Source organism: Xenopus laevis, chromosome 1L (assembly GCF_017654675.1).
Source record: "Xenopus laevis strain J_2021 chromosome 1L, Xenopus_laevis_v10.1, whole genome shotgun sequence".
Lineage (NCBI taxonomy): Eukaryota > Metazoa > Chordata > Amphibia > Anura > Pipidae > Xenopus > Xenopus laevis.
In genome coordinates, this window is record NC_054371.1 from 183,628,032 (window position 1) to 183,654,490 (window position 26,459).

At 37.4% G+C, this 26,459-nt stretch overlaps 1 protein-coding gene across 1 annotated transcript in view; it reads right to left on the reverse strand.

The window, feature by feature from the left end:
• Positions 1–7,424: 7,424 nt before the first annotated feature.
• csnk1g3.L (casein kinase 1 gamma 3 L homeolog) overlaps positions 7,425–26,459 on the reverse strand; it is an 84,649-nt gene continuing 65,614 nt past the window's right edge. The window contains 4 exon segments of the mRNA NM_001097128.1: positions 7,425–9,742; positions 14,327–14,350; positions 15,387–15,493; positions 26,001–26,096. Coding sequence (NP_001090597.1) covers positions 9,688–9,742; positions 14,327–14,350; positions 15,387–15,493; positions 26,001–26,096 — 282 coding nt within the window. The 3' untranslated portion in view covers positions 7,425–9,687.

Here is a 26,459-nt window from a genome sequence, read left to right on the forward strand (position 1 = left end):
TAGGCCACTCCAAAGTCTTCATTTTGTTTTTCTTCAGCCATTCAGAGGTGGATTTGCTGTGTGTTTTGGGTCATTGTCCTGCTGCAGCACCCAAGATCGCTTCAGCTTGAGTTGACGAACAGATGGCCGGACATTCTCCTTCAGGATTTTTTGGTAGACAGTAGAATTCATGGTTCCATCTATCACAGCAAGTCTTCCAGGTCCTGAAGCAGCAAAACAACCCCAGACCATCACACTACCACCACCATATTTTACTGTTGGTATGATGTTCTTTTTCTGAAATGCTGTGTTACTTTTACGCCAGATGTAACGGAACGCGCACCTTCCAAAAAGTTCAACTTTTGTCTCGTCGGTCCACAAGGTATTTTCCCAAAAGTCTTGGCAATCATTGAGATGTTTTTTAGCAAAATTGAGACGAGCCTTAATGTTCTTTTTGCTTAAAAGTGGTTTGCGCCTTGGAAATGTGCCATGCAGGCCGTTTTTGCCCAGTCTCTTTCTTATGGTGGAGTCGTGAACACTGACCTTAATTGAGGCAAGTGAGGCCTGCAGTTCTTTAGATGTTGTCCTGGGGTCTTTTGTGGCCTCTCGGTCTCTGCGCTCTTGGGGTCATTTTGGTCGGCCGGCCACTCCTGGGAAGGTTCACCACTGTTCCATGTTTTTGCCATTTGTGGATAATGGCTCTCACGGTGGTTCGCTGGAGTCCCAAAGCTTTAGAAATGGCTTTATAACCTTTGAAATTGAACTCAGGTGTGATAAACCACAGTTAAGTTCTTTTTTAACAAGGGGGGCAATCACTTTTTCACACAGGCCATGTAGATTTGGAGTTTTTTTTCTCCCTTAATAACGTAAACCTTCATTTAAAAACTGCATTTTGTGTTCAATTATGTTATCTTTGACTAATAGTTAACGGTTTTTGATGAGCAGAAACATTTAAGTGTGACACATGCAAAAGAATAAGAAATCAGGAAGGGGGCAAATAGTTTTTCACACCACTGTAATCCAGGGCAAGAAGAAGAGATTCCTCACTATGATGAGTTACTTTCTCGAACCAGTAAGTACTATTTATAAATGTGGTGCAAGGTCTTTCAGGGCTGCCTCTTACCTGCAGCTATTTAAACAAGTACACTCTACAAAGGGGAATACTGTATCTTCATAGTAGCTTGATAAAAGACAGGTGTTAGTCTGAAACGTTGCTGGTGCCCAGGTCAGAATGCATAATGGAAGGCTTTTATAAAAATATTCCCTTTTGTGGTGCCGTCAACTGAAAGCATATCGGAGAAGCAGATGGACATAGCCATTGTGTGACTCACGCCCATTGTCAAGTTCTGCCTAAAAGGTGCTGACAAAACTGCTGTGAGAGCCATTCAAACAAATGTCAGCAGTGAACACTGCAGAGAACGATACCTTTCAGATACTCCTTTGTCTCTGTGGAAATGCTACATTTCCCATACACCGTACCAGCTACTGTCAGTGCACACAAAAGGAGGAAAGGAGGAAAAGCTTTTTGCCTTGTTGCTCTTTCTCCAACATTATCATAATTTACCTTTCCCTAAATAGACAAAAAGGTCTGTCTTTTTAGAAAAACAATTTTTATTACAAAGATCATAATTTACTTACAGTATATATTTAAGTTAATCAATATTATTGTATTACATTGTGGAGCAAAAACGGTATATGCTTCTCAAAGCAAATAATACAAATATATCACTAGTATAACAAGTTACTTCTTAGATTAGTGGCATATAGGGTACAAAAAGGTGGCATGTGGGATAAGATGAGTTGCTGCTTGTTGGGGTTGTGTTATATACCTAATGACAGTCACCCTACTGGGGTAAGGGGTCCTGGTACTCAATTCAGAAGCTAGCAGTGTACACTGGTCAATCAACTACGTGCCAGGTGGAACATTTTGCAGGGAACATTTGACAAATTTAAAGAGAATATAAACCCCAATAATGAACTGATGTAAATCTACTCAGTATATATTCATTTTCTATTTGTATCTGTTTTTGAGCAGGTTTACACTGCTAATAAAGTCAGACTGCTCAAAGGTGCAAAGCAAAACTTTGAACTGAAGAGGTACATAGGGAAGTATTTAGAGAAGTACAGTAGTTTTTGCTTACTTGCTTGCACAGAATCAGTCATTCCCTTCCTGTAGAGCAGGGCTGTCCAACTGGCGGCCCGTGACCCCCCTCATGTGGCCCTCCACATCAAAGTCTGCCTGCTGTGTCTGTTTACCATATGTAATCTTTAAAAGGTATCACTACAGAGATTAACTGGCCCCTGCATTGTCTAAACCTCAAATTCAGACTAATCCCCTGCATTGTTCACACTTGTGACACCTCTATTGTTCACTCCCCTAAAGACCCAGACTGAAACTGCCCATATTGTTCTCCTGTTGACACCTTATACAAAATGCTAATGGGGCACCAGCACTGTGTTACTGTATGTAGTACATATTAGACTGGTCCTGATTTTCTGCCTTCCCTATGCTCCCTGTGTGAGTCATACTTTGGTATTTGTTCTGGGGGTTTGTTAGCATTTGAAAATTATTGTTAGTAGCCCCTAAGGTGTTTAATCATATGCTGGGGTACTGTATTATACACAGGGGAGGAGGAGGCATATGGATTTATGGTTATGTCTTAATATGACAACTTTTTTCACATATGAGTGACATCCTTGCCAGGGCAGGCACAAGGTAGTTTGGCACCCAAGGCAAGAGCTTCAATCAGTGCCCCCTGTCCTGCATTACCATTTCCCTCCTTACCATGATGGTTTTTAAATAAAGAAAGCAAGAAAATGTACAACACTTTTTCATTTATATTACTGCCCCCTGTACCTGTGCAAGCAAGCTCAGCAGCCATCCATCATATTGCCCCCAATCTTTACCTGTCAGCAGCAGCCAAAAATAAATCTGATCACATTATATTGTCCCCAAGTATTTATGTACCTGTGCCAGCGCCCAGCAGCAACAGCAAACATATGGCCCCCAAATCTGTACCTGGCTGTGCCAGCAGGAAGCTTCGAACTTTCACAGTAATAGAAAGAATGTCTTGAGATCAGTGCAACTGTGCAAGGCTGAGAGCAGCGAGAGCCAAACCAAGCAGCCCGCCAGCTCTCTGCCTCTCTCTGTCATCACATCAGTGACATCATTGACGCATGTACGCACATCGCGGTGCACCGCACAGAAGGAGCTATTACTTGCTGGCAAGAGGGAGAAGGAGATGGATTCCACCCAACTGGGTGACCATGATTACTGAAACAAATTATTAAATAAACGCTTGAAAAAAGTGCGCCCCTCAATGCGCCCTAGACAGCCACCTACTCTGCCTACTGCTAGTTCCAGCCCTGATCCCTGCAGTGAGCACCAACCATTTGGTTTTTTGGTGTGCTATTAATGTGGATATGGTCTTTCGGTAACATGGGTGTGGTTTAAAGTGGGTGTGGTCTAAAAACAGGGAGTGGCTAACACTGGCTTCCGTTATTGGCCCTCCACCATGTAGATTGGAAAAATTCCGGCCCTCTGTACCATAGAAGTTGGACAGCACTGCTGTAGAGTGTGTGCAGTATTATCAGCTTTTTGGATTTCTATGTCATTCTATTTTTGTAATCAACAATTATAATGTGTATCAGGGCTGTGGAGTCACTACATAAATCCTTCGACTCCTCAGTTTATGGTACCTCTGACTCCTCTGTTAAAGGAACAGCAGTACAAAAAACTGGATGTGTAACAAAGTACTTAAAATATAATGTACTGTTGCTCTGCACTTGTAAAAGCTGAGTGTTTCCTTCAGAAAGAATACTATTGTTTATAAACAAGCTGCTGTGTAGCCATGGGGGGAGTCATTCAAGCTGGGAAAAAGGCACAGGTTACATAGCAGATAACGGCTAAAACACCATTGTATTGGCCAGAGCTTATCTGTTATGTGCAATTAACCTGCAGGGCTGTATTTAGGTCTGATGCCGCCCCTACATCATGCATGCTGACATCACGCAATGTATTCAGCGGAAGTGACGTCAGCACGTTGTGCGCGTGACGTCACTTCCCCATTCTTTAGCCCCCTCACCAGTGTCACTGGATTTCATGTGGAAATCCGTGACAGAGGGTGGGGAGGGTTTAAAAAAAAAAAAAAAAATAGGCACCCCGAGAGGCACCCCCAATAATTGCAAGCAAGCTGCCTTGCGTGTTTATTGCGAAGTGCAACACTTGCACTTCGCAATAAACACGCAAGGCAGCTTGCTTGTAATTATCCTGTGTGCCTTGGGATTCTTTCTGCTGGCCTTTTCTTCTTTTTGCCATCTTGAATGGCTGCCCCCATTGCTACACAGCAGCTTGTTTATATAAACTATAGTAGTCTGTCTGAAGCAAACACTGCTTTTACAAGTGCATTCTAACAGCATATTATGTCAATTACTTTTAAACACTTTTTTTTTGGGCGTTACTGATCCTTTAATGTACTAATGTAGTTTTCATGTTGATTGAAAAAAGTTCAGTACACAACATACTAAACATTTTATCACTTCCAAAGCTCAAAAATATAAATGATATCTTTTGATAACTCAAAACGGAAGTCAAAGTTGAATCACAGAAACCCAAAACAATTGGAAAAACTACAACAACTTACATATAAATTGAACCTGCCATATAGCTATAGAATAGCTACTAAATACAATCCAAAATTATTCTAATTATAAATTGTTCTTAGAAACAGGATGCTACCACATCCTTCTTCACAGGGTTGTTCACCTTTGAGATAACTTTTAGTATGATGAAGAGAGGGATATTCTGAGACAATTTGCATTTGCTTTTCATTTTTTATTATTTAACGTTTTTGAGTTATTTTGCTTTTTATTCAGCAGCCCTTCAATTTGCATTTTAAGCAGTCTGGTAGCTAGGGTCCAATTTACCCTAGCAACCATGCATTGATTTGAACAAGAGACTGGAATATGAATAGGAGAGGCCTTAAAGGGATACTGTCATGGGAAAACAAAAGTTTTTCAAAATGAATCAGTTAATAGTGCTGCTCCAGCAGAATTCTGCACTGAAATCCATTTCTCAAAAGAGCAAACAGATTTTTGTATATTCAATTTTGAAATCTGACATGGAGCTAGACATATTGTCAATTTCCCAGCTGCCCCAAGTCATGTGACTTGTGCTCTGATAAACTTCAATCACTCTTTACTGCTGTACTGCAAGTTATAGTGATATCATCCCTCCTCCCTTTTTCCCCCCAGCAGCCAAACAAAAGAACAATGGGAAGGTAACCAGATAGCAGCTCCCTAACACAAGATAACAGCTGCCTGGTAGATCTAAGAACAGCACTCAATAGCAAAAACACATGTCCCACTGAGACATATTCAGTTACATTGAGAAGGAAAAACAGCAGCCTGCCAGAAATCATTTCTCTCTTGTGCAGGCACAAGTCACATGACTGGGGGCAGCTGGGAAATTGACAAAATGTCTAGCCCCATGTCAGATTTCAAAATTGAATATAAAAAAATCTGTTTGCTCTTTTGAGAAATGGATTTCAGTGCAGAATTCTGCTGGAGTAGCACTATTAACTGATGCATTTTGAAAAAAACGTGTTTTCCGATGACAGGATCCCTTTAATAGAAAGATGAGTAATATAAATCAGCAATAACAATACATTTGTAGCCTTACAGAGCATTTGCAATTTAGAAGGGGTTAGCGACGGCCATTTGAAAGCTGAAAGGGTCATAAGAAAAAGACAAATAACTATAAAAAATACATAATGAAAACCACTTGAAAAGTTGCTTAAAACTGGCCATTCTATAACATGCTAAAAGTTGCCTTTAAATCGGATTTAATTATTTTCAGTGTTTGTACTTACAGTAGTTATTAGGAGTTGGTACATTTTTGGCGACTCCGACTCCAGATACCCAAAATTGCTCCAGACTCCACAGCTCTGATGTATATGCATACATTTGATCTTTACTTTAGATTTACAAGGCCACATCATACACTACCCTCTACTCATTTTTTGGAAAGTAGATATCTCAATGAATTCCATATACTGCACATAACTTGTTACAAATAGCTTTTAGTAATATATTTAAAAAATCTCTCTATCAAAGCATTTTCAGGAAGTATTTTCCAGCTTTGAGAAGTTGAAGATCTCACTGGCTATAGGTGAAACAATTTCCCAAAAATTCAAAAATCAACCAAGTAAAAAGCAATGCAGTGGGAAATTTACCACTCTTTTTTCACATATTTTTCTAATGTTGGGTAAAAATGATAAATACAGGGATATTTCCTTACATCTTACAAATGTTTTCCACTGGTGAAAATGTGAATAGAAAGAAAATGTTTTTTTTATCTCAGGGACGACCCACAACATTGCCAGTTCAATTGGGTTTCCTGTGTGTTGTGCTGGAATCTTCATGTGTTCCTGAATGCTAGTTTAATCTGTACTCAGTGGGGCTCATTTATAAACACTGGGCATATTTGCACCTGGGCAGTAACCCATAGCAACCAATCAGTTACTTGCTTTTTTCAGCCAGCTGCAGGTTGAACAATGAGAGCAAACATTTGATTGGTTGCCATAGGTTACTGCCCAGGTGCAAATTTGCCCAGTGTTTATAAATGAGCCCCAAATCCCTGCTGTGTGTTCCATTAAACAGCTCAGAACCACACTTTCCCCAGGGTAATATAAACTCTTCACCTGGAGGAAGTTTCCTGCCCATGCCCCATTGGTACCATGCTGAGTCTCAGTAAGATCTGTTCCTCAGTTAATGTTCTGTTATAAGTACAGTGTCTCCAAGCAGGGCTGGACTGGGAGAAAAAAAGCAGCCCAGCCACTTCAGGTATGGGATTGGTTATCTGGAAACCCATTATCCAGAGAGCTCCAAATTATGGAAAGGCCATCTCCCATAGACTCCATTAGAATCAAACAATCCAAATGTTTAAATTTGATTTCATTTTCTCTGTAATAATACAACAGAACCTTGAACTTAAGCCAAAGTAAGATATAATTAGTCTTTATTGGGAGCAAAATCAGATTATTGGGTTTATTTAATGTTTACATTATTTTCTAGTAGACTTAAGGTATGACGATACAAATTTTGGAAAGATCCGTTATCCGGAGCAATCTCGAGCATTCTGAATAACAGGTCCCATACCTGTATACGTGTGACATTGGCGACCAATCGCCCCCACCCACACAAGCTAAAAAGAAAACATTGGTGGTCAGGGCCCCCCAATAAAATTAGGGGAAAAGGTGGTAAGGGTCTCCAATAAAAAGTAACCCCCCCCCAGTTAAAAAACACCAAGTTAAAACAAACATTGGTAGTTTTGGAACAAAACACTCAAACAGTTTTCTTTCAAGATACCAAATCTAAAGGCTGAAAAGAATTTTGTCCAAACAATAAAAGAAATACTTCATACAATTAAAGGAAACAAAAACTAATTAAAAAAAAAACTACCTTTATTTTTTATTTCTTCAGTTACATACTTTTTAAACAGGGATGTATTTTATTATTTAAACATTCAGGCAATGTTGACTTCATTAGTATAGATGGGGAAAAAGCTTAAAAATGCGAAGAATTGTTGGCTTAACCTGAACATACCTGCATTACCTATTGTTGACCAGTTTGTGCTGCCATGGAGGTCATTCTCCTGTCAAGGCAGTAAATGGAGCACTTAAATATTGCTAAAAAGCAAAATGTCTACATACTGGTCTTTGCAGCAAATAAAGGGTACTGTATTTTAAATATTTGAAGTCCACATTGGATTACTATACATTTTTTTCTTGTTATGTTTGATAAGTTCAGATCATATAAACACTGTACAGGCCAAACTGCCGCCTCCCACCCCATCCCCCCCAAAGGAAAAAAATATCTATTGAGAAACAAAATAAACAGATGTATCATAAGAAACACAAGTTGCTGCATGTATTTACAATATGGTGCAACAAAATTTGGTCAAATACTGTAGAGACAGAAGTGATTTCACATTAGAATGGCCACAAATCTTCTTTCACTTTCCATAATGAAAAAAATAGATATATATTTATATATGTAAGTATATATAATTTTTGAGTGGTAAGATATCAACAGAAACAAGGCGTGAAAAAACCTGCAGACCATATGCATATTTTAAATGACTTAAGGGCAGAGTTCCGTAATTTGACCAATGTAACAAAAAAAGGGGGGGGGGAACCAAGAAACAAAACAAAAACACCAGATCAGTATTTTTTGTGAGTTTTATGTGAGCGCATAGACCATGAAAATAAGCACTGCACTCCTGGTTGTTAACAAAATAAATTACAAATTACATTTAAAATCCCTGTAAATGCAATAATGAATGCAAAGATGTGCATTTACATATTCTGAAATACACATTTTATGTTACCATAAACAAGACGTAAAAATAAATAAGTTAGCCGTAAGGCGTGCACTGATAGAAAACAAAAATGACGAATTCGCCCCAGGAGACTTTTGGATATTTTCCTTTTGATTTAAATTAACCAAAAAGTATGGTCATGATATTTGTTCTAGTCACTTTCCTTCAAAACTCCCTTGAAAATACAGTCCATTCTTTTAATGTGACCATTGCACAGTTATCTGGGCTTCCTCATTGAGAAGTTACTTGGTTCTGTATGACGACAGCCTTTCTGGCCTGTGAAGCTATCTTCTGTGTTTATGATACAAACTGGAGAAAAGGGGCATGCCATATACTTGTTTTCCTATAATGCAGACACTTCAAAAGACTAACGGGTAGCAAGGAAGTGCCAACTAATGCTTTTGTTATTAGCTACTACAATTTGAGCATTCAGGTGAGAAATCTGAAAGCACCGGCTAACTGTAGCCATACAGAAGGCAGTGACCAATCCAATTTGCTGCTCCCTGACAAAGAGAAGAATTATCTATATACAACTACAACGCATCCAAAAGATTCAGTTAACGGAGTATAACGCTCGCATGTAGCAAGCAGTATGCCATGTGTTGCACAGCTCCCATTTGCATAATTTATGGCCGCAGAACCCTTAACTCCTCATTAGTGTTTTTTTTTTCTTCTTCACATATATATTACATATAATTCGTCGACTGTGGAAGTTTTAACTCACGTTGTCTAACCATATTACCATGAAGCACATGTTACAGCATATATATTTAGGAGATGTTGCACAATTATAAATGCTTCTGCTTCTCTCTATCCCTGCAAGAGGTACAATGCAAATGTTGTGCCGCAGCACACACAGTTGTTGCACATTTACACAGTTTTAATCAATTCTGAACTCGGATCTTCTCCTCTGTACCTCTGGGCAGTGGCTGTACCATTTTATGATAAAGAGAAAGGTAATGCTAATGACTAATTATTGCAGTACCATTCATGTAATACTTTAATCCTTTGCCAGTAAATCACTACGGGTAAGACTTTAGTGTGTTATTTTAAAGCTTTAGCAAACTTATTTTTTCCCACTATTTGTTTGTAAATAGCTTTCAGCAGACACCTTGCAACTGACAAGATGTTGTAACTATACTTGGCTGAAGACAGCCATTCTTGTTTGTACCACATCATTGGTCCACTGAAATCATCCTATATTGACAACATTTTAAAGCTTCTAGACATTGAAATAAAGAATGTAAAACAACCAAACTAAAGCATGGGAACATGATCGTTTTCTGTAAAAGGGTAGAAAAGAAAAACGTGGTCGTACGTTTCCAGAGTCATTTGTGGCGTTGAATAGTTTTCCTTTTCCTTCTCTTGAAAAAGCAACAGCACCTGCAAAAGAATAAATGGGAAATGAAAAGCAGCCTTGGCGAGGGCAATAAGAGTGACAGATGGGTATTCATGAAATAATGCAAGGGCAGTCTTTCAGGCATTCCTATTCTCATGTGTGTGTGTGTGTGCCACATGCAGTATAAATTATTGCGCCTAACACATAACTTTGTGTTCCATTTCTCAAGTAAAGTTGTTATATTTGACAGAGACACGGGTATGTCTATAAATGAACTGGTTTGCTATATTTGCACAACTAGGATTTGGTTCTACCTACAATAAGTTGCTATGTGTTTAAAAGTCCCATTCTGTTCTGCAGGTTACTAGTTGCAAACATGAAGACACAACCAGCTCAAAATTCTAAGGCAAGTGCCACACAATGAGGATCTCGGCCTGCGGGGAAAAAAGCAGGATCCGTTCCTCCGCTGCTCTGTCTGCTCCTGGAAACATTGCCTACTCTCAACTGCAGCAGATTTCTGGATTTCTGCTTTGTAACCCAAAATTTTGAGCTGAAATAACATCTGCCTGCACCTGAGTGAAGGCAATGTTTCCTGATGCAGGCAGAGCAGCATTGGAGGAACAGATTCTCAGCCTGTGGAGAAACAAAGGCCAAGATCCTCATAGCATGGCACTAGCCTAAACCATTTTAGAACATGAAACTTTCTAAGTGAACATTGCCTACTTCAAAATTCAAATAATTTGGATGCTCAGATAAAATGCTGTGTGTGCCAATATGCACATAAGTTTATTATTTTGCAAAGAAAGTTGATAATCTAAATGTTTTCACTTAATACTGTGAGGGGAACTGTCCTATATTGTCTCTGTGCAAAAGCTAACCATATGTGGACATTGTTCTTAACCTTAAATGTTGATAGGAGCATTTATATAATGGGGTAATATACCACCATTTCGACAAGACAAGCAAAATCAAAGCAAATTATCCGTTCAACCCCTCTGCAAAAAAATGAACTCCTCCAATCTCCAGCAGCGGCTGGTTTTCAGATAAAGAGTAGCATCTCATACAGAGGGCTTCTGAGTTAAGGTGGACATCTGATTTGTTTTAACTGTTCTTGAAAAAACAAAAGGTACAATGCTAATTTACTTTCAGAAGTTGCCTGTTTAGTGTAAAAAATATCAAAAACCATATTTTACAATGAGGAACTAAGTATGTTCAGCACAGGTGCTATTCACTGAACCATCGTTGAACCATTCTGAACCCGAAATTAGGTGAATGAGAATGGACTTTTTAAAGTATAGTGCTGCCTCCACTGCCCTTCTCAGAATACAGAGGAAAGCTACCATAAAATAACAGGGGTTCATGCATGTAGATTTTTATTCCTTCATCGCATTTGGTAGTTTGACTGTTAAAAATGTAATGAAGGAAGCACAGGTAAATGTCATGATGCAATCATTAAAGTTCTGCCAGGAGCTGGTAAATATGTTTCGCAGCCACAGTGCTGCAAAATATGCTGATGCAGTAAAAATACATGTTGATTATAATAATACTGTATGTTGGTGCTGTAAAAATACATGTTAATAATAATATTCTAACTAAAATGCAATACACCATCTCTAAATGACCATACATTTTAAGCAGAAGTTGAACAAAAGGCTGGTTCACAACAGCACTATAAAACTTTGTTCAGCTTTACTATATATTAAAAGCTCTCAGTCTTGAAACAATACTAGTTTAAGATGTTATATGTATTCAAAATGCCTAAGTACAATTCACACATATGTAAAAGGCCAGTGTTAGTTTTAAAATACTATATACCGTTATCTAAACTTTAATTCTAGCTGTTCAAAATGGACACACTGAATGTGAGAATATGTTCAGATTACGATGACTTAACAGCAAATAGGGAAAGTAACTCAAATACAGGTAGAGCATGAATACAGAGCACTGGATGCAATGAAACTGATATTCTAAGCATCTCTCTCAACTTAAAAAAAAATCAACTCATTCTCCTAAGGGCAGATTTATCAAAAATAGAAAAAAACCCCAAAATTTTTACAAATGTGTCCCATTCGCAAGAAATATTACTGAATATTTCTTATTTCTTGGGCTCTTGGGTTTTTGTCATTTGACTTTGAGTAAGGTTCCCATAAGCACTTTGAGTAGAATTCTCATGAGTGGGGTGACACACCAATTAGTTTGAATGGATTTTGGCAGCTTTGCGCTCCTAAAAGCTTTGTAGAAAAAAAAAAAAAACCACTGGCATGACGACTTGAAAAAAAAAAAACTGCTGGACATACAGTAATTGTGGGAAAACCTTAATTTTCTTAATTCACAAAATTTCTTATCATAATCAAACTATCTATTTTTTTAATCACAACTTTTGATAAATCGTCCCATAGAAAATGTAAAATGTACTTTCTTGAGTAATAGAATAGTGAGGAAAAAAAGTACACACATAAAAAAATGCATGTTATGATATTTACATTTTTACAAAATGCTGAAATCATAAGTTGAGAGCTTGCTTTTGAAGAGGGAGTGAAAAAGAATGTCTAGCAATGTATTGATCTGCCACTCAAGTTAAAACAAAAAATTATGATTTTTAAAGAAATATATTTACTCATAATTAAAGACCCTTAAAATAGTACCACCGGCGCTATTAGTGCCACCTTTTATCGCCACAAATGTGAAATCTTATATGTGCATCACTACTATGCAATGTATCAATACTTCCTTTAGCACGTGGCACTGTGGTTTAAGGCTATTGAGGACCATGACTAATGTCTATAATGTCTATAAAAAGGCACAAATAAGGAATTATGTCAGAAGATCAGAATATAACAGAAATTACAACAGTGACCACAATAACATATTTTGAAATTATGCTTTTGTGCAGCTATCATTTCATTGTATTCTTGGATCTCAGAGGGAGAAACCCACGTATAATCATTAATATTCAAGGGGATATCCAAAACAATATGTTTTATCATGTTCTTACAACTGTCACCTGCCTATTTAATAAGGCAAATCCTAAGGCAAGTGCAATATATTAACATACAAGTTTTTAACCTACAGTCTGAATATGTTGTTGACCTATAGATCACAAAATCTTCTTAAAGTCTCCTAGCTGCTGACAAACTGCCAGTTTGCTAATATTCTGACAGATGAAGGTTTCATATATGGGTTCATTATGGTTACTTTGTCTAAAACAATTATTCTTATATTTTAAGAGATGATTGAAACCAAACTAAAAATTAATAAGGAGATTAGAAGTCACCACGGAGACTTTAAGACTTGGCAATGGAGCAAATTGTATCATGTATCATTTCCGATGCTGGTGCAGAACCTTTACGCTGGTGAAGTATACAAAACATGCCAGTTCTAGCTATATTTATAATTTTTAAGGTTTAGTTCTCCTGTAAATGCTCTTCAAGGGCTGATTTAGGCCGAAGCCTGATCCAGTGCAATAAGAATCCATTTACCATGGATTCTACACCCAATGTGTCTTTTTTTCACTTTTTATACTTGCTTGGTTGTCTGGCTCTGTTTGGGATTGAAAAAGCACAGAGCAGCTACCCAAAAATACAAAAAACAAAAAGGTGATTTTTGGTCAGTTGACCCTCTATTTGCGTCATTATTCTAGGCATATGTCCTGTATGCACTACTAAAGGAGCTGGTCTTATACTGATGAAGGATGAAGAGCAATACAGTACCCCATTACATTAAGCTAGTTGGGCAAATTATATTATCAACATAGCATCAACATCTCTTCTGCAGCATTTTACAGGGTGACTTTAAAGATTAAATTGGATTACAGGTGAAAACTATATATAAGCGCATTGTGGGTAAAACTAAAATGGCAATATGTGTCCATTTTAGCACTTTGTACATTGCACTTGCATTAGAAATTGCAGGGTAAGATACTCCAAATAAAATGTAAATGTATATCGATATATGTATATACAATCAATTTATATTATAGGCCCATGAGATTGCAAGGAGGAGTTAAAATAAAATAAAAGTAATACAGCATAAAACTAAAATAAAAGGGTAAAATAGGTATGCATACAGAGTGGGTGGTTAAAGACACTTTTAAATCATTAGTTCTGAACACAACAGGGCTCATTTATAAACACTGGGCAAATTTGAACCTGGCAGTAACCTAGGGCAACGAAGCAAATGTTTACTTTCATTGTTCAACCGCCAGTTGCCTGAAAAAAAGCCAGTCAGTGATTGGTTACTATGGGTAACTGCCCAGGTGCAAATTTGCCTAGTGTTTATAAATGAGCCGCATTGTTGGCTTACGTATCAGTAATAAAGAAATGATCCCAGCTTTCTTTTCTAATAACTTGAATGGCAGTTCAAATGATCAGACAAGTGGCAAGTGTGGGGACATACACTGTGTGTAGCACATACTCTTGATACAAGCCACTGGCACAAACAAACTATTGCAGACAGAACAGCTCCTAGAAAGCATAGATGATCAGATTTACATTAGAAAGTTATACCCGACTGAAAGGGATATACTAATAATAAATTAGATTTTTTTTTTTCATTCTGAATTTTTTGTCAGAAATAGATGACTGCTCAAAGGAGCTTGTTCTGCTTGCGTCTGCATTAGGGCAACTCACCACATGTTCAACACTTTCTGGCAGCTATGTGCAGGGAGGGCACAAGGGAAAAAGGAGAGAAACAGACGCTTAGCCACATTACGCAACACAATCTTCATTAAAAGCATATACTTAAACATTTCATAGAGATTTTAAAAGGACAATGGTTAATTGATGCATATAAGCATATGGCACACATATACTCTGGGTATATGGCAGTTGCTTAAAATATTTTCTTCTTCAACTGTATTCAGTCCCATAGACTAAATCAGGACTGTTTAACTTATGGCCCATTCAGTGTGCCCTAAACGATTTCTTCACCACAACAACAAATAGTAAAATGGTTAATATAAAATAAATATCTTTCTAGATCTGTATCTATATGTTCCCATCTCTATATGTATCTATATATCTGTATCTATCGCTATATATATTTTTTTGCAAATATATTTTTTTCCCACTTCCAAAAATTGCATTACAAAGGGTATACACTACATGAAAATAAATGGTGCCTTTTGATGTATCTGGTAAGTTATTTTCCAAAAGAGTTTGTAGTTAAATATGTGACTCACTGAACCTGCAGAAAAAGGCTGTTCTTCTTGCTACCTATTACTGAGCTTTAAAACAGAGAAGTGTATTTTCTTGGTTCCCTTGCAAAGGTTTTAATGGTGTTATTATTTCATCTGACGAATGCACAAGAGGTTTAGAATTCTGGGAAAATAAAGGAACCAATTTTTTGAAATTTGCCGTTGGTCATAAACTCCATGCAACTACATTGCCAAGAGAATGATTGCAATGATTTCTAATTGGTAAAACACAGTATTATGTATAAATAATACTTGAGAACATAAAATCATCACTGCACGGTCGACTTCAGATACCCCCCTTAAGCCCTTAACATAAAGAGGCATTCTGGCAGCAATTCTGACCTTGAGAATAGCAAAAGTCAAAAATGCCCTTTTTGGATTCCTGTGTACTCTGAAAGCACAGAATGCCCTGTGAGCCATGGGCCTTATGGATAAACTAAATAAATAAAGTCCATTTCTTAATGTTGAAATTACTGATCCTGTAGCATACATACTTTGTTTCATCTAGGACTTCCACCTCGGCTGGGGCTGTGATCGGTGCATTTGAGTGCCCTGCTGTTGGATCGTCCGTGTTTAGCTCACCGTTTGTAGAACTTACAACCTGAAAAAAATAAAAAAGCAGAAAGACTGTGAACCTATTTCAAAATGTATGCATTAAAGGACCAGTAACACAAATTTTTTTCAAGTTCAAAATCCACTCTACCCTTTTCCACCTGCAGATCTATCTCTCAGAAATGGTACTATGATTAATGCTTAATAAAATACCATTATAAAACACAGCTTCCGGATGTACTCTGTCTTTCCCAAAAGGCAACTGCAAGATCCGATGTGCATTGCTCAACATCTCCACCTTGCCAGTCTTCTAAACCGGAAGTTAGTTTTGGCTGGGGGCAGTGTAACTTCTTTGGGGTCATATATTTCTGTAAAAGCAGGCGAGTGACGGACTGCAGCAGCACACTGGTCAGCAATAAATCAAAAAACTAACGAAGACCCCATCTAAATCCGTGAGTGCATTCCTTCACCTCTCCCCTGCTTTTACAGAAATAAATTATGCCGAAGAGCCGCCAAAACTAACTTCCAGTTTAGAAGGCTGGCAGCGCACATCGGATCTTGCAGTTGCCTTTTGGGAAAGACAGAGTACATCTGGAAGCTGTGTTTTATGGTTTAATGGTATTTTTTTATTAAGCATTAATCATAATACCATTTCTGAGAGATAGATCTGCAGGTGGAAAAGGGTAGAGTAGATTTTGAACTTAAAAAAAAAAATTTTCTGTTTCTGGTCCTTTAAGATGCAAATGCTACATCACCGTAATTAAGATTACTAAAACTATCTGTAAAATGCTGAAAGAAAAATGTAATATTGAGTTATGGGTAAGGTGCAGGTTAAGTGTACATACACTATATATCACTATTTGATTTTTACAATCAATTTGTGCATTACTAATCACAAACACTGGCTCTACAATGAAAATTAAGAGACATCATTTAAACTTACATGGAATATACAGTAGAACACCCATTTTGTGTTTTTCAGGGGACCAGAAAAAAATGGTGTAAAATCCAGGAAAATTTAAAATCAGGGAAATTTATTATGAATAATATATAGGTGGGACCACAAAATAATGTAAAATAAGGCAAAATTAAAATCAGGGGATGTAAAATTGAGGTTTCACTTTATACATTTTCATGAAATTGTCCTGTTCCAAACAAAAACACTTGTATAACCAGGATCTTAAAATGTAATGCTTCTGCTGTTTACACGACTGCGACCTGAAGGTACACAGGGAATAAAAGCTTCTTATTCTAAAAGCAGAATGGATACCGGTTAACAACCAAAACAGTTCAGATCAGCTGAGCCTTGGAACTAAGTTGAGAATATGTTTCCTGCTTCAACAAATTAAACTTTTGCCATTCTGTTTGGCAGCCACCAACAGAGAACATTCTAGCGGTGTTGAACTACTACTGCAAAGAAAAAAATCTAATATAAATTATAAGAGTGCTCAAAAGAGAGCTCAGAACATTTTATATTTGGTTGTATAGGTGGTATATATTTCCCTTTTAAGAACTCTTTCCAGGACAATAGCATTGAAGAGTGAACCTCTAGTATATTCCATACACTAATGGCACATGTGTATTTTTCAAGTGCAGTTAAAATGTCAGTACATTGACAAAACTCATTTAGAAAATTTTAAAAATATAAAATATATTTTTTCCTTCAGTTTGTGCTTCCAATTCCATCCAGCATCCCTGCCATGTGTTATACAATTAATTTCAGAAACTGGAGGAGAGCTGACTCCTGTTACACTGTGTGTTCGGGGTGTAACTAGATATTACTGGGCCCCACAACAAATCATTTTTCAGGCCCTGAAAAGGTTTAGAGGTTGACGTTTTTTAACAAGTATTATTGAAATTGTATAAGAATTAGGGCCTCATGGGGCCCCTATACCTCCTGGGCCTCCCTGCAGGTGCAGGGTCTGCTTCCTCAATAGTTACACCCTGAGAACAGAAAAGGAGTATACCAACTCTGCTTTCCACTACAAATACATATATAAACAACTTTAAAACCATTGAAAATGTTTAATGTATATTGGAAGCAGCTTTGGACCCAGTAGTGTCTTAATTTATTTCTGACCAAAACACCTGACACCTCACCCTGAAAACAAAAATAGTTAAGTTGGCCAGACTGTAGAATACCGTATATATGTTGTATGTATTATTTATTGAAACATTGGTATTATCATATTGTAATTTGCAGAGAGATAATTCTATCCTCTATTAAAGCATAACATCTTCCCATGCAGAGTTTAAAAAAATAAGCCTTCTCATCATTAAGTCCTGTAGGTGAAAAAGCTTTCCTGTTAATGCTTGCATCACAGCTTCTCAATACAGAAATGTTGGTCACAAGAAGGTATTGTCTGTCGCAAAGAAACTTGCATGACTTAAAATACAAATGGTATCAGGTTCCCTTGAAATACCTGTAGCATTATGATCCTTCCTAATAGCAGAAGCTTCACAGGGAGTCGTTTAGAGCCTTATTTACAGATCGCTTATTGCAAGGTCCCAAGAGGGGCATTCGATTTGCTCACAATCAGCTGCAACTGGTTGCTCGATACAGGGAAAATGGTAGGTATGCGGGAAAACAGCAACAATACAAAGATCCCTTTTGTGTGGGATTAAAACATTGACCTTTTTTTATTTTTTGCTAAGAAAATGAGTGATGTGTGTGTATGTATGTATGTATGTATGTATGTATGTATGTATGTATGTATGTATGTATGTATGTATGTATGTATGTATGTATGTATATATATATATATAAGTATATATACAGTATATATACAGTATATATATACACACATCCATACATACACCATATACACACACATATATATATACATACATATGTATATAAGGCACTGATGTGTATAATGATTTGGTAATGAGACATTCCCATTAACCATCTAAATGCAAGCTGCAGCAGGGCCACACGATCCTAGGGCACCCATCTTTTTCACACTAAAATAAAGAACCTAGTATACATGGGGGTGATGAAGCGATACAGGTACCAGATCAGTTATCCGGAAACCCTTTATCCAGAAAGCTCCGAATTATGGAAAGGCTGTCTACCATAGACTCCTTGTAGTACCTTGTATTTGATCCAAACCCCTCGCTCTCTCGCTCTCTCTCTCCATGATATACTAGTAGATTTAATATATGAAGATCCAAATTATGGAAAGATTCCTTATCTGGAAAACCCCAGGTCTTAAGCATTCTGGATAACAGGTCCCATACCTGTACCAACCAATCCAAAGCAAGATCTTTGGAGGCCTCTCCTGTTTATGACCAGGAAAGAGGGATAAGAGGGATTGTTGGGATCCATTAAAGCAACCTTGTCACACATGCAACTCACATATATGCCATGGGGTGACCCTGAAAAACATGACAAAATATGAGCAAACTAGATAAATTGCTGGCTGCCTAATAACAGACTACCTTTCTTTTACTTAATGTTAATACTACTGCTTGCAGATGCATAATCTGTGAGTAGAGTCTGTTTATCTGCAATGGCTGTGCAAATACAAGGGTATCTGGAAGCCAGTTATCGTAAACCTTACTTTTACGGACATTATTTGACACTAAAACTACCTCAGTTGATGCAACCCCCTCCCTTCTTTATCTTTTCCCTAAGAAAAGTGAAAAGTATTATGTACAGTGAATATAATGATCTACAGGCTATTGTTTTTCCATACATCTAAAGATACATTAAATATATTTAGATATCTCTCTCTTTAGCTTCTATGAAGGGGGTCACTGACCCACTTTGAAGTTGAAGTCTTACCCAAGCTGCTAGATGCACAACTCCCAAATAGCAAGGTTTTTCCCTCACGTAACACACTCAGATGTTCTATATGCAAAAATGAAAATGCCTATTTGTTCTTAACGGAGCCTGATACAGAGATTACATATGCTAGACATAGGTTTATATTTTCTGTGTGCAAAGATAGAGTCGCATAAGGAAAGGCAGACTGTCACTGTGATAAATGAAGCTGAATCTGCCAAACTTTTGGAGAAGGAATAAATACAGAAGCAAAGTATGTGATAAATCAATACCAACCTTGGCAAACTAGGCCTAAAACAGAAGGGCATTTGTAGCAGCTAACCAACGACAAAGTAATGTGTGAAATACTGAATTCTGCCTGTATATTATTGTGGCATTCCATTTGCACATTATGATATGATGGAGAATGTTGGTCTGCATTAACTAAACAGATTCTGCAAGTTGAGCTGTGTAAAGAGGAGTTTGAAGCTGATGGCACACGTAAGTGCTTTCCAGGCAGCAGAAAAGAGCCAGAAACCCTGCCACAGTATGCTGGCTTGTCTCGTAAATACTTCACAGTGTCAGCACTGCTCTAAATTGTGTTTTTGGGCTGAAAGACTACTAGTGCACCATCTAACTAAGATAACTAGACACCTTTAGTCTACCTTCTCTATACTAAACAAAAAAAAATATTAGTTTTTTTTGCAGGTGCTACTTCATGAAACATTAGTAATCATACCAACAATTCATAAAACGTTTGACCGAAAAAACATAAAATAAATCATGCCACACACATATACATATATATATATATTACAAACAAAAACCATGCTAATGCGTCTAAGGGAAACTCTGGGTTTACAGGATGTGCAAGAAGTCAGACATGCAAAGAAGCAGAAAATACCTGTACCGAGCCACCATGTCTGTCAGCTGCTAGGTGAGCTCTTAGGTGATGGGGGTTGGCCTGCTGGGAGTCCCAAGCTGCCCTGTGGTCTGTCGACTGCCCATTATAAAATGCATAAAGCATGCATGAAAGAGGAAGAAGAAAAACCCAAAACATATTAAACACCTCATGCATCGTCACAATATGAGAAATCAAAGAACACAAGAACACAGCAAGCAAATTTTGCCAAACTACATATAGCTACAATTAGAGCAAAAAAAAAAAAAAAAAAAAGATCATGCAAACTAGTTCCTAGTAAAAGCGCTAGCAAACCAGTTTAGTATGCGCAAGTGAAGCTAGATTATATGTGCTGTGAGTATTAATAAAGAACCACAAAAGAAATACCCATAAGGCATACTGCTATAGAGTATTTGACTTGATATAATAAATTCTTTAGCGGTGCAAACTGGATGTTTGCTTCAGACGCTCGAATATAGTTTATACAGATGAACTGCTGTGTAGCCAAGGGATTGAAATAGAGCAACAGGGCACATAAAACTGTGAAGAATACAGTGGTGTTGGTGCTTTTCCATTAAGAAAAAGAGGGATGAAACAGAACTTATTCTACAGAAACATCACATGAAATATAAAACGAGACATTTGCTGCTCATAAATCGTACTTGTACTTTTTGTGAAATAAACTACATATATAATTAATCATGAAACCAAATGTTTCAGGCATTTCAGATGAATTGTTTTACTATACGATAGAGGTCATGATTTGTTTTGGTAAACAACTGTATAAGGAAATTAACATTAATCTTAGATCTTGTTCTTTTGTAATTAGTGCTTTGAAAAACGTGGGCCCCACTTTATACAGGGGTGCACTGTATACCCTAAAGCAGCACTGTTCAACTAGATCCAGTTTTCATTACAATACATATTTGGGGGCCACACTACATTAAAATGGTAAGGACATTGATAAAGGGCAGTGGAGCTCATGAGCAAGGAAATCATTGGTACCTTTGATTACGTATCTCTAGATACGAAACGCATTAGGACTTTTTTTTTTAATTAATGGAATTAAGTACGAATTTTTATCCGTACTGGTTGTGCTGCAGGAGTGTGTGCTCATTTCAGGATTTCCTTGCATCTCACCCAAGCTACAGGTTCGGGGCACTGCACCCAGGCCATCCATCTTAATTGGTGAGTGCGAACAATTCACACATATACATTGTTTATGTAACAGTGCCGAGAAGGCTGACCCCCTTTAGAGACAGACCTGGGGCTTTGCATCCAGATAAATTTTCATAAAGCTCGAGTGCATTATACGCAGACGTTCACTTGTCACTGCTCAGTGTGTATCAGCCAGGGCACTTTCGATTTCATATCATCAGAAGTGAGGAGATGTGGACATGGTTTTCCAATGGACTAGCACAGTGGTCAAAATGTCCCACTGGCCTAAAATGTCTTCAGCATAGCAAAGATTTAACCGTGGGCAACAAATCTCCCTGTGTGCCATTACATTTGGAATCTTTACCATTCATCTGACCATTATTCACGGAGCACTCACATGACAAGGGATTGATGCTCAGAAACCATGTAGCTTTTCCTAGTGACGACTGCCTGGCAAGAGCAGCCAGTATTGTCATTCAAATGAATTGGATTGATTCTGGGTGTTTTGTTTCCTGCTTGGATCAACTAAGTAAAAAATTGCCCAAAGTCACAACACGTGCCATTGCCCTAACTGAAATTCTGTCACAGTAAATAGACATTCACCTCCACCCAAACTGATCTTCTGGCTGAGGAGCCCATTTCCTGGTCTGTTCACCCCCAAGGGTTCAGCCTCACAGCTTGGGAACAGCAGATTTTCTTATTTTTAACTGCACTGATGATGGCACAGTCTAGGCTCTGTATCTACCATGTTCCCTAAAAGCAATTTAGTGTACATGCATGTTTCTTTGCAAAAAGAAAATACAATTCCGAGTTGAGGCACAACTCATGCAAGTAACACATTCACGCTGAGTACCGTACACTATGTATCCTATACTATCAAACATAAGATATTGCTTCAGAAGTTTTAATATAAAAAAGAAACTTTAATAGTAGTGAAAAGTGCCATGCAGAATCCTGCAGGGCTCTAGATTTAGATACAATGGTTCTTCTACTTAGTGGCAATAAAATGTAATGTCATTCATGAAAATTCATGAAATTATTTCTTACACAAAACAAAACTGTTGCTTTAAATGTATGCAAAGCATCTTAAATGGTTTCCCTCACTGGCCCTTAAAAGTTAGAAGGAAACAAATTCTGCCTTTAAAGGTGTTCTAATATCCTATAAGAGTTTGGAAATGATAATGCATTATAAATGTTTTGGCCATGTAACAGTCAGCCTTAAATTCTTTAATAATGTCATTTTCTTACTCAACTAGTTCATTTAACTAAATTACTAACATTTAACCTACTCTTTAAGTAAATGGTAAGTAAAACAGCAAAACTGAAAATGGCTTCTTACAGTCTGGTCATCTGTAATCTGCAGTAACCTAGATTTAAACAGATTTTCACAATGCAACCACGGCCACCCACATTCAAGTGAATGTAACAGGCAACACGGTTATGCTGTAAGGAACTACAGTGTGCCTGTTGTGTATGCGATAGAGATTGTTAGCTCCACTGCAGCAGGGACTGATGTGAAGGACATGTAATCTCTATAAAGTGATGTACAGCTATGGGACCTTATCCAGAATGCTTGTGACCTGTTGTTTTTTCAGATAAGTTGTCTTTCTGTAATTTGGATCTCTGCTAAAAAATAATTTAAACATTAAATAAACCCAGTATGATTGTTTTGCCTCCAATAAGGATTCAACTACAATCTATTTTACTATTTTTAAAACTTGAATAATTTGATTAAAAGGTAGTCTATGGAGATAGCTTTCCTGTAATTTGGACCTTTCTGGATAATGGGCTTCCATGTAACGGAAGTCTAACAATCATAATATTATATGTAAAAACAGTAACAGAAATTGCCTTTAGGTGTTCTTCCCCTATCAGTACGCAGTTGATATCTGACTAGCATCCCAGTATATTGTTCACTGACCCCACTAAAACAATATATTCTGCTTAAACTGTATACACAGTAAAAGGCTTATTTTCATGCAGCTGCTACATTATTAATTTAAATATTTGCGTCTACCGACATACAAGCATGTAGGTTTCCACAATTCAGCAAGAGGGCTATGATCAATGGCTCACAAAACAATTCCTTATCTTCCCTTGTTGCATCAGTCAGGGCTACTATGCTGCATGCCCCTTCATACTGCCTCGCTCTTGTTACCCTAGTGCAGGAACCCATAACAACTTATCAGCAAACAGCTCGGATTTAAATGCCGATGCATGGCTAAAATAAATAGATATCCACAGAAGTGTGTGTGAGGAGCATGCCAAAAGGAAGCAAGATAGACTAACTGATGTTTTATGCAACTGCAGTACAGTATATACATTCCCCCAAGGGACCTAGAGAAATAGTGATCGTACAGCTGAAAGGCCAGAGTCAAACAGCTATTAAATATAAATGGGAATGAAATCCATGCATTATTTTAGGTAAGCACCCTCCCCTAACTCCGCTTTCTTTCCCCTTTCTGGAAAAATTTGATCCTATTTAAAAATTGCACTGACAAAATTAATTTTGGTTCCCAAATGCTGCATAAGGTTTAATACACGTTTTGCCCACTATAACCAGTAATGGGCATGGCATGTTCACTACCAATGGATGCTTTCATGACCATGATACATGTTTTTGATCTAAAGTGAAGACGGATTTTAGTTAAAGGATATTCATTGGGAAAGCTGAAACTCATACATTCTTCATTATGTTGTTGATTAGCAAAACAAATATAAAAAAATCCCTAGCTCCTGAAACTTGATCAATCTGTGAAATTTAAGTCAAACTGGCCTCATACCTGGTTGTTGAGTTATCAGGATAAATTCTTGTTTCTATACATGTGGACTGGATGATATTTTACCAGCACTTTTATAGGTCACCAGTTGTCAAATAGTTATGCTATTAAGAAACTATACAGTAAGTGCATGTGTATATATAAGCTATTGTGCAGAGATGGCAAAACATAAGAATAACCTTAAATGAAATGCTTCCATATTATGATACTTGGAAAAATTCTGAGACTTATAAAAAGCACAATATATGCAATGAAAATGAAAGCAATTCTTAAACTATATTTAAAAAAAAAAACAACCATGGTCATCGATTTCTACTGCCAAATAATAAACTAAACTTTACTCCTTAGGAAGGAACGAGTAGACGCAACATATTTTGAAGCATAAAGTTCTCCATCGGGCGTCTCAGCTCGTACAATTACCTTATGAAAGAGTAAGTGGGATTCTTCTGATTTACATGCCCCTATGCCTTGCACGCTTGACTTTTAGAAGAGCACATGTGCAATACTGAGCTCCCTCTATGTTACTACGGACATGAGCTGTATGCATCAACATTGCACTATAGACGGAGCATCACTCCAGCAGCTTGAAGAGCTACCTTAGCAAAGTCAGTGATTAAATGCAGACCTCTTAAGTGACATGCATCACTGAAGGGAAATAAGCCCAATAATAGGTCAGCTGCAGTAGTGAGCAAGTTCCAGGCCAAAGGCCTGAAGGAGGGGGGAAAGGATTGGTGTTGGATGGGGTCTTCTACCAGCTATGAGAAAGCATACTGGATATAAAAAGTTGGGCATGCAGGTGTGAGGGATTCTCATAAAGAAATGACACAAAGGCTATCACCAGGAATCAAAACCAGATGCCACAGAGCCATATAAAGTATTCTGGCATACACACACAAAAAATAGAAAGACGTTATACAAAAGAAGTCAAATGGCATATCTATAAAGGAGTGTAAACAATGGCTTTTACATAAACCAAACTTAAAGGGATACTATCACGAGAAATCTTTTTTTTTTAAAAATGCATCAGCTAATAGTGCTGCAATAGCAAAATTCTGCACTGAAATCTGCTTTTAAAAATGGCAAACAGGCTCTCTTTAGTCACTCTTTATAGCTGCACTGCAAATTGGCGTGATATCGACCCCTCCCTTCCCTCTCCATCAGCAGCCTATCAACAGAACAATGGGTAGCTAACCAGATAGCAGCTACCTGACACCTCTGCTGAAGGATTTCTTTGTACTGCTAAAGGCTCTCCCTAGCCTAGTGGTAGACAGGAGAATAGCAACAAAGCAGAAAAAATCCTGCACAACCTAGATTGTGGTAAAAAACAATGGGAAGGAGAAAAACAATAGTTGTCTCCATCCTGAAGTGCTGGCTCCTTCTCAAACCTCAGAATCAGAAATGCACTGAGATGGCTGCCTCCACAACAATATTACAGTTAAAAAAACAAAAATATAAAAATCATGACCGAATTCCTTTAACAGAAAATCTTTCCTGCCTGAACTTGTTTCATTGACTTTAATGGGTTACACCAAGTATGAGATTGTCTAAAAAAAAAATTGTACCATTAGTCTAATGTTAAAGAAACACACAACTTTATAAATATGTTAATTAGCTTAAAGTAATGGTTTTAAAAAATGATAGCATTATATTATGTTAAGTCAGGCATAACAACTACAATGGAGCTTTAGAAATATGCAATGCGCTCTACACGTATTTTAGCTTGAATTCTGTTCTGCCACTCTAAAGATGTGCCCCTTAATGTAAAATGTATAGGAAGCAAAAGTAATGAACAACATGTTGATGTCATAAATTAGCAACTCAAGCAATATATGTAGCACCAGAGCTTGTGTTACTACTTGACAAATTAGATCTGTTAATTTGCAATTACACATCTGAGGAAGTTGACATCGCAGCAAGTGGGTGTATGTGAATTAAAGGCGCGGAGGATTACCTGATTTTTGGCTTGCTGCATTTTATCTCTATGTTGATGTGCTTCTCTGTTTGATGAAAGTGCAGGGTCTGCATGGATAGGTCCAACAGGTGTAGGCTATAGAAAAAGAAACAAAAAAATGTATTAACAACTGTCTAAATTATAAATTAGACACTTTTAAAGCTTCAAAATCTTTCTAAATTGGGCTTCCAGGGAGTAATGAGGTATTACACAAGTTGCCAGCTACCATTGGAGAGCTGCTTAACAAAAGCTAAACAAATTCAAAAACCACAAATAATAGAAAATGAAGACCAACTACATATTCTCACATAATATTTTTCTTCACATCATACTAAAAGTTAAGATGAACACCCATTTAACGATTAAGGGCTACAAATATAGTAATAATTTCCTTACAAGAAACGAACAGAGTGTAGCCTAGTATGCAAGAGGAAGGGATATGATTTCATCAGAGCAACC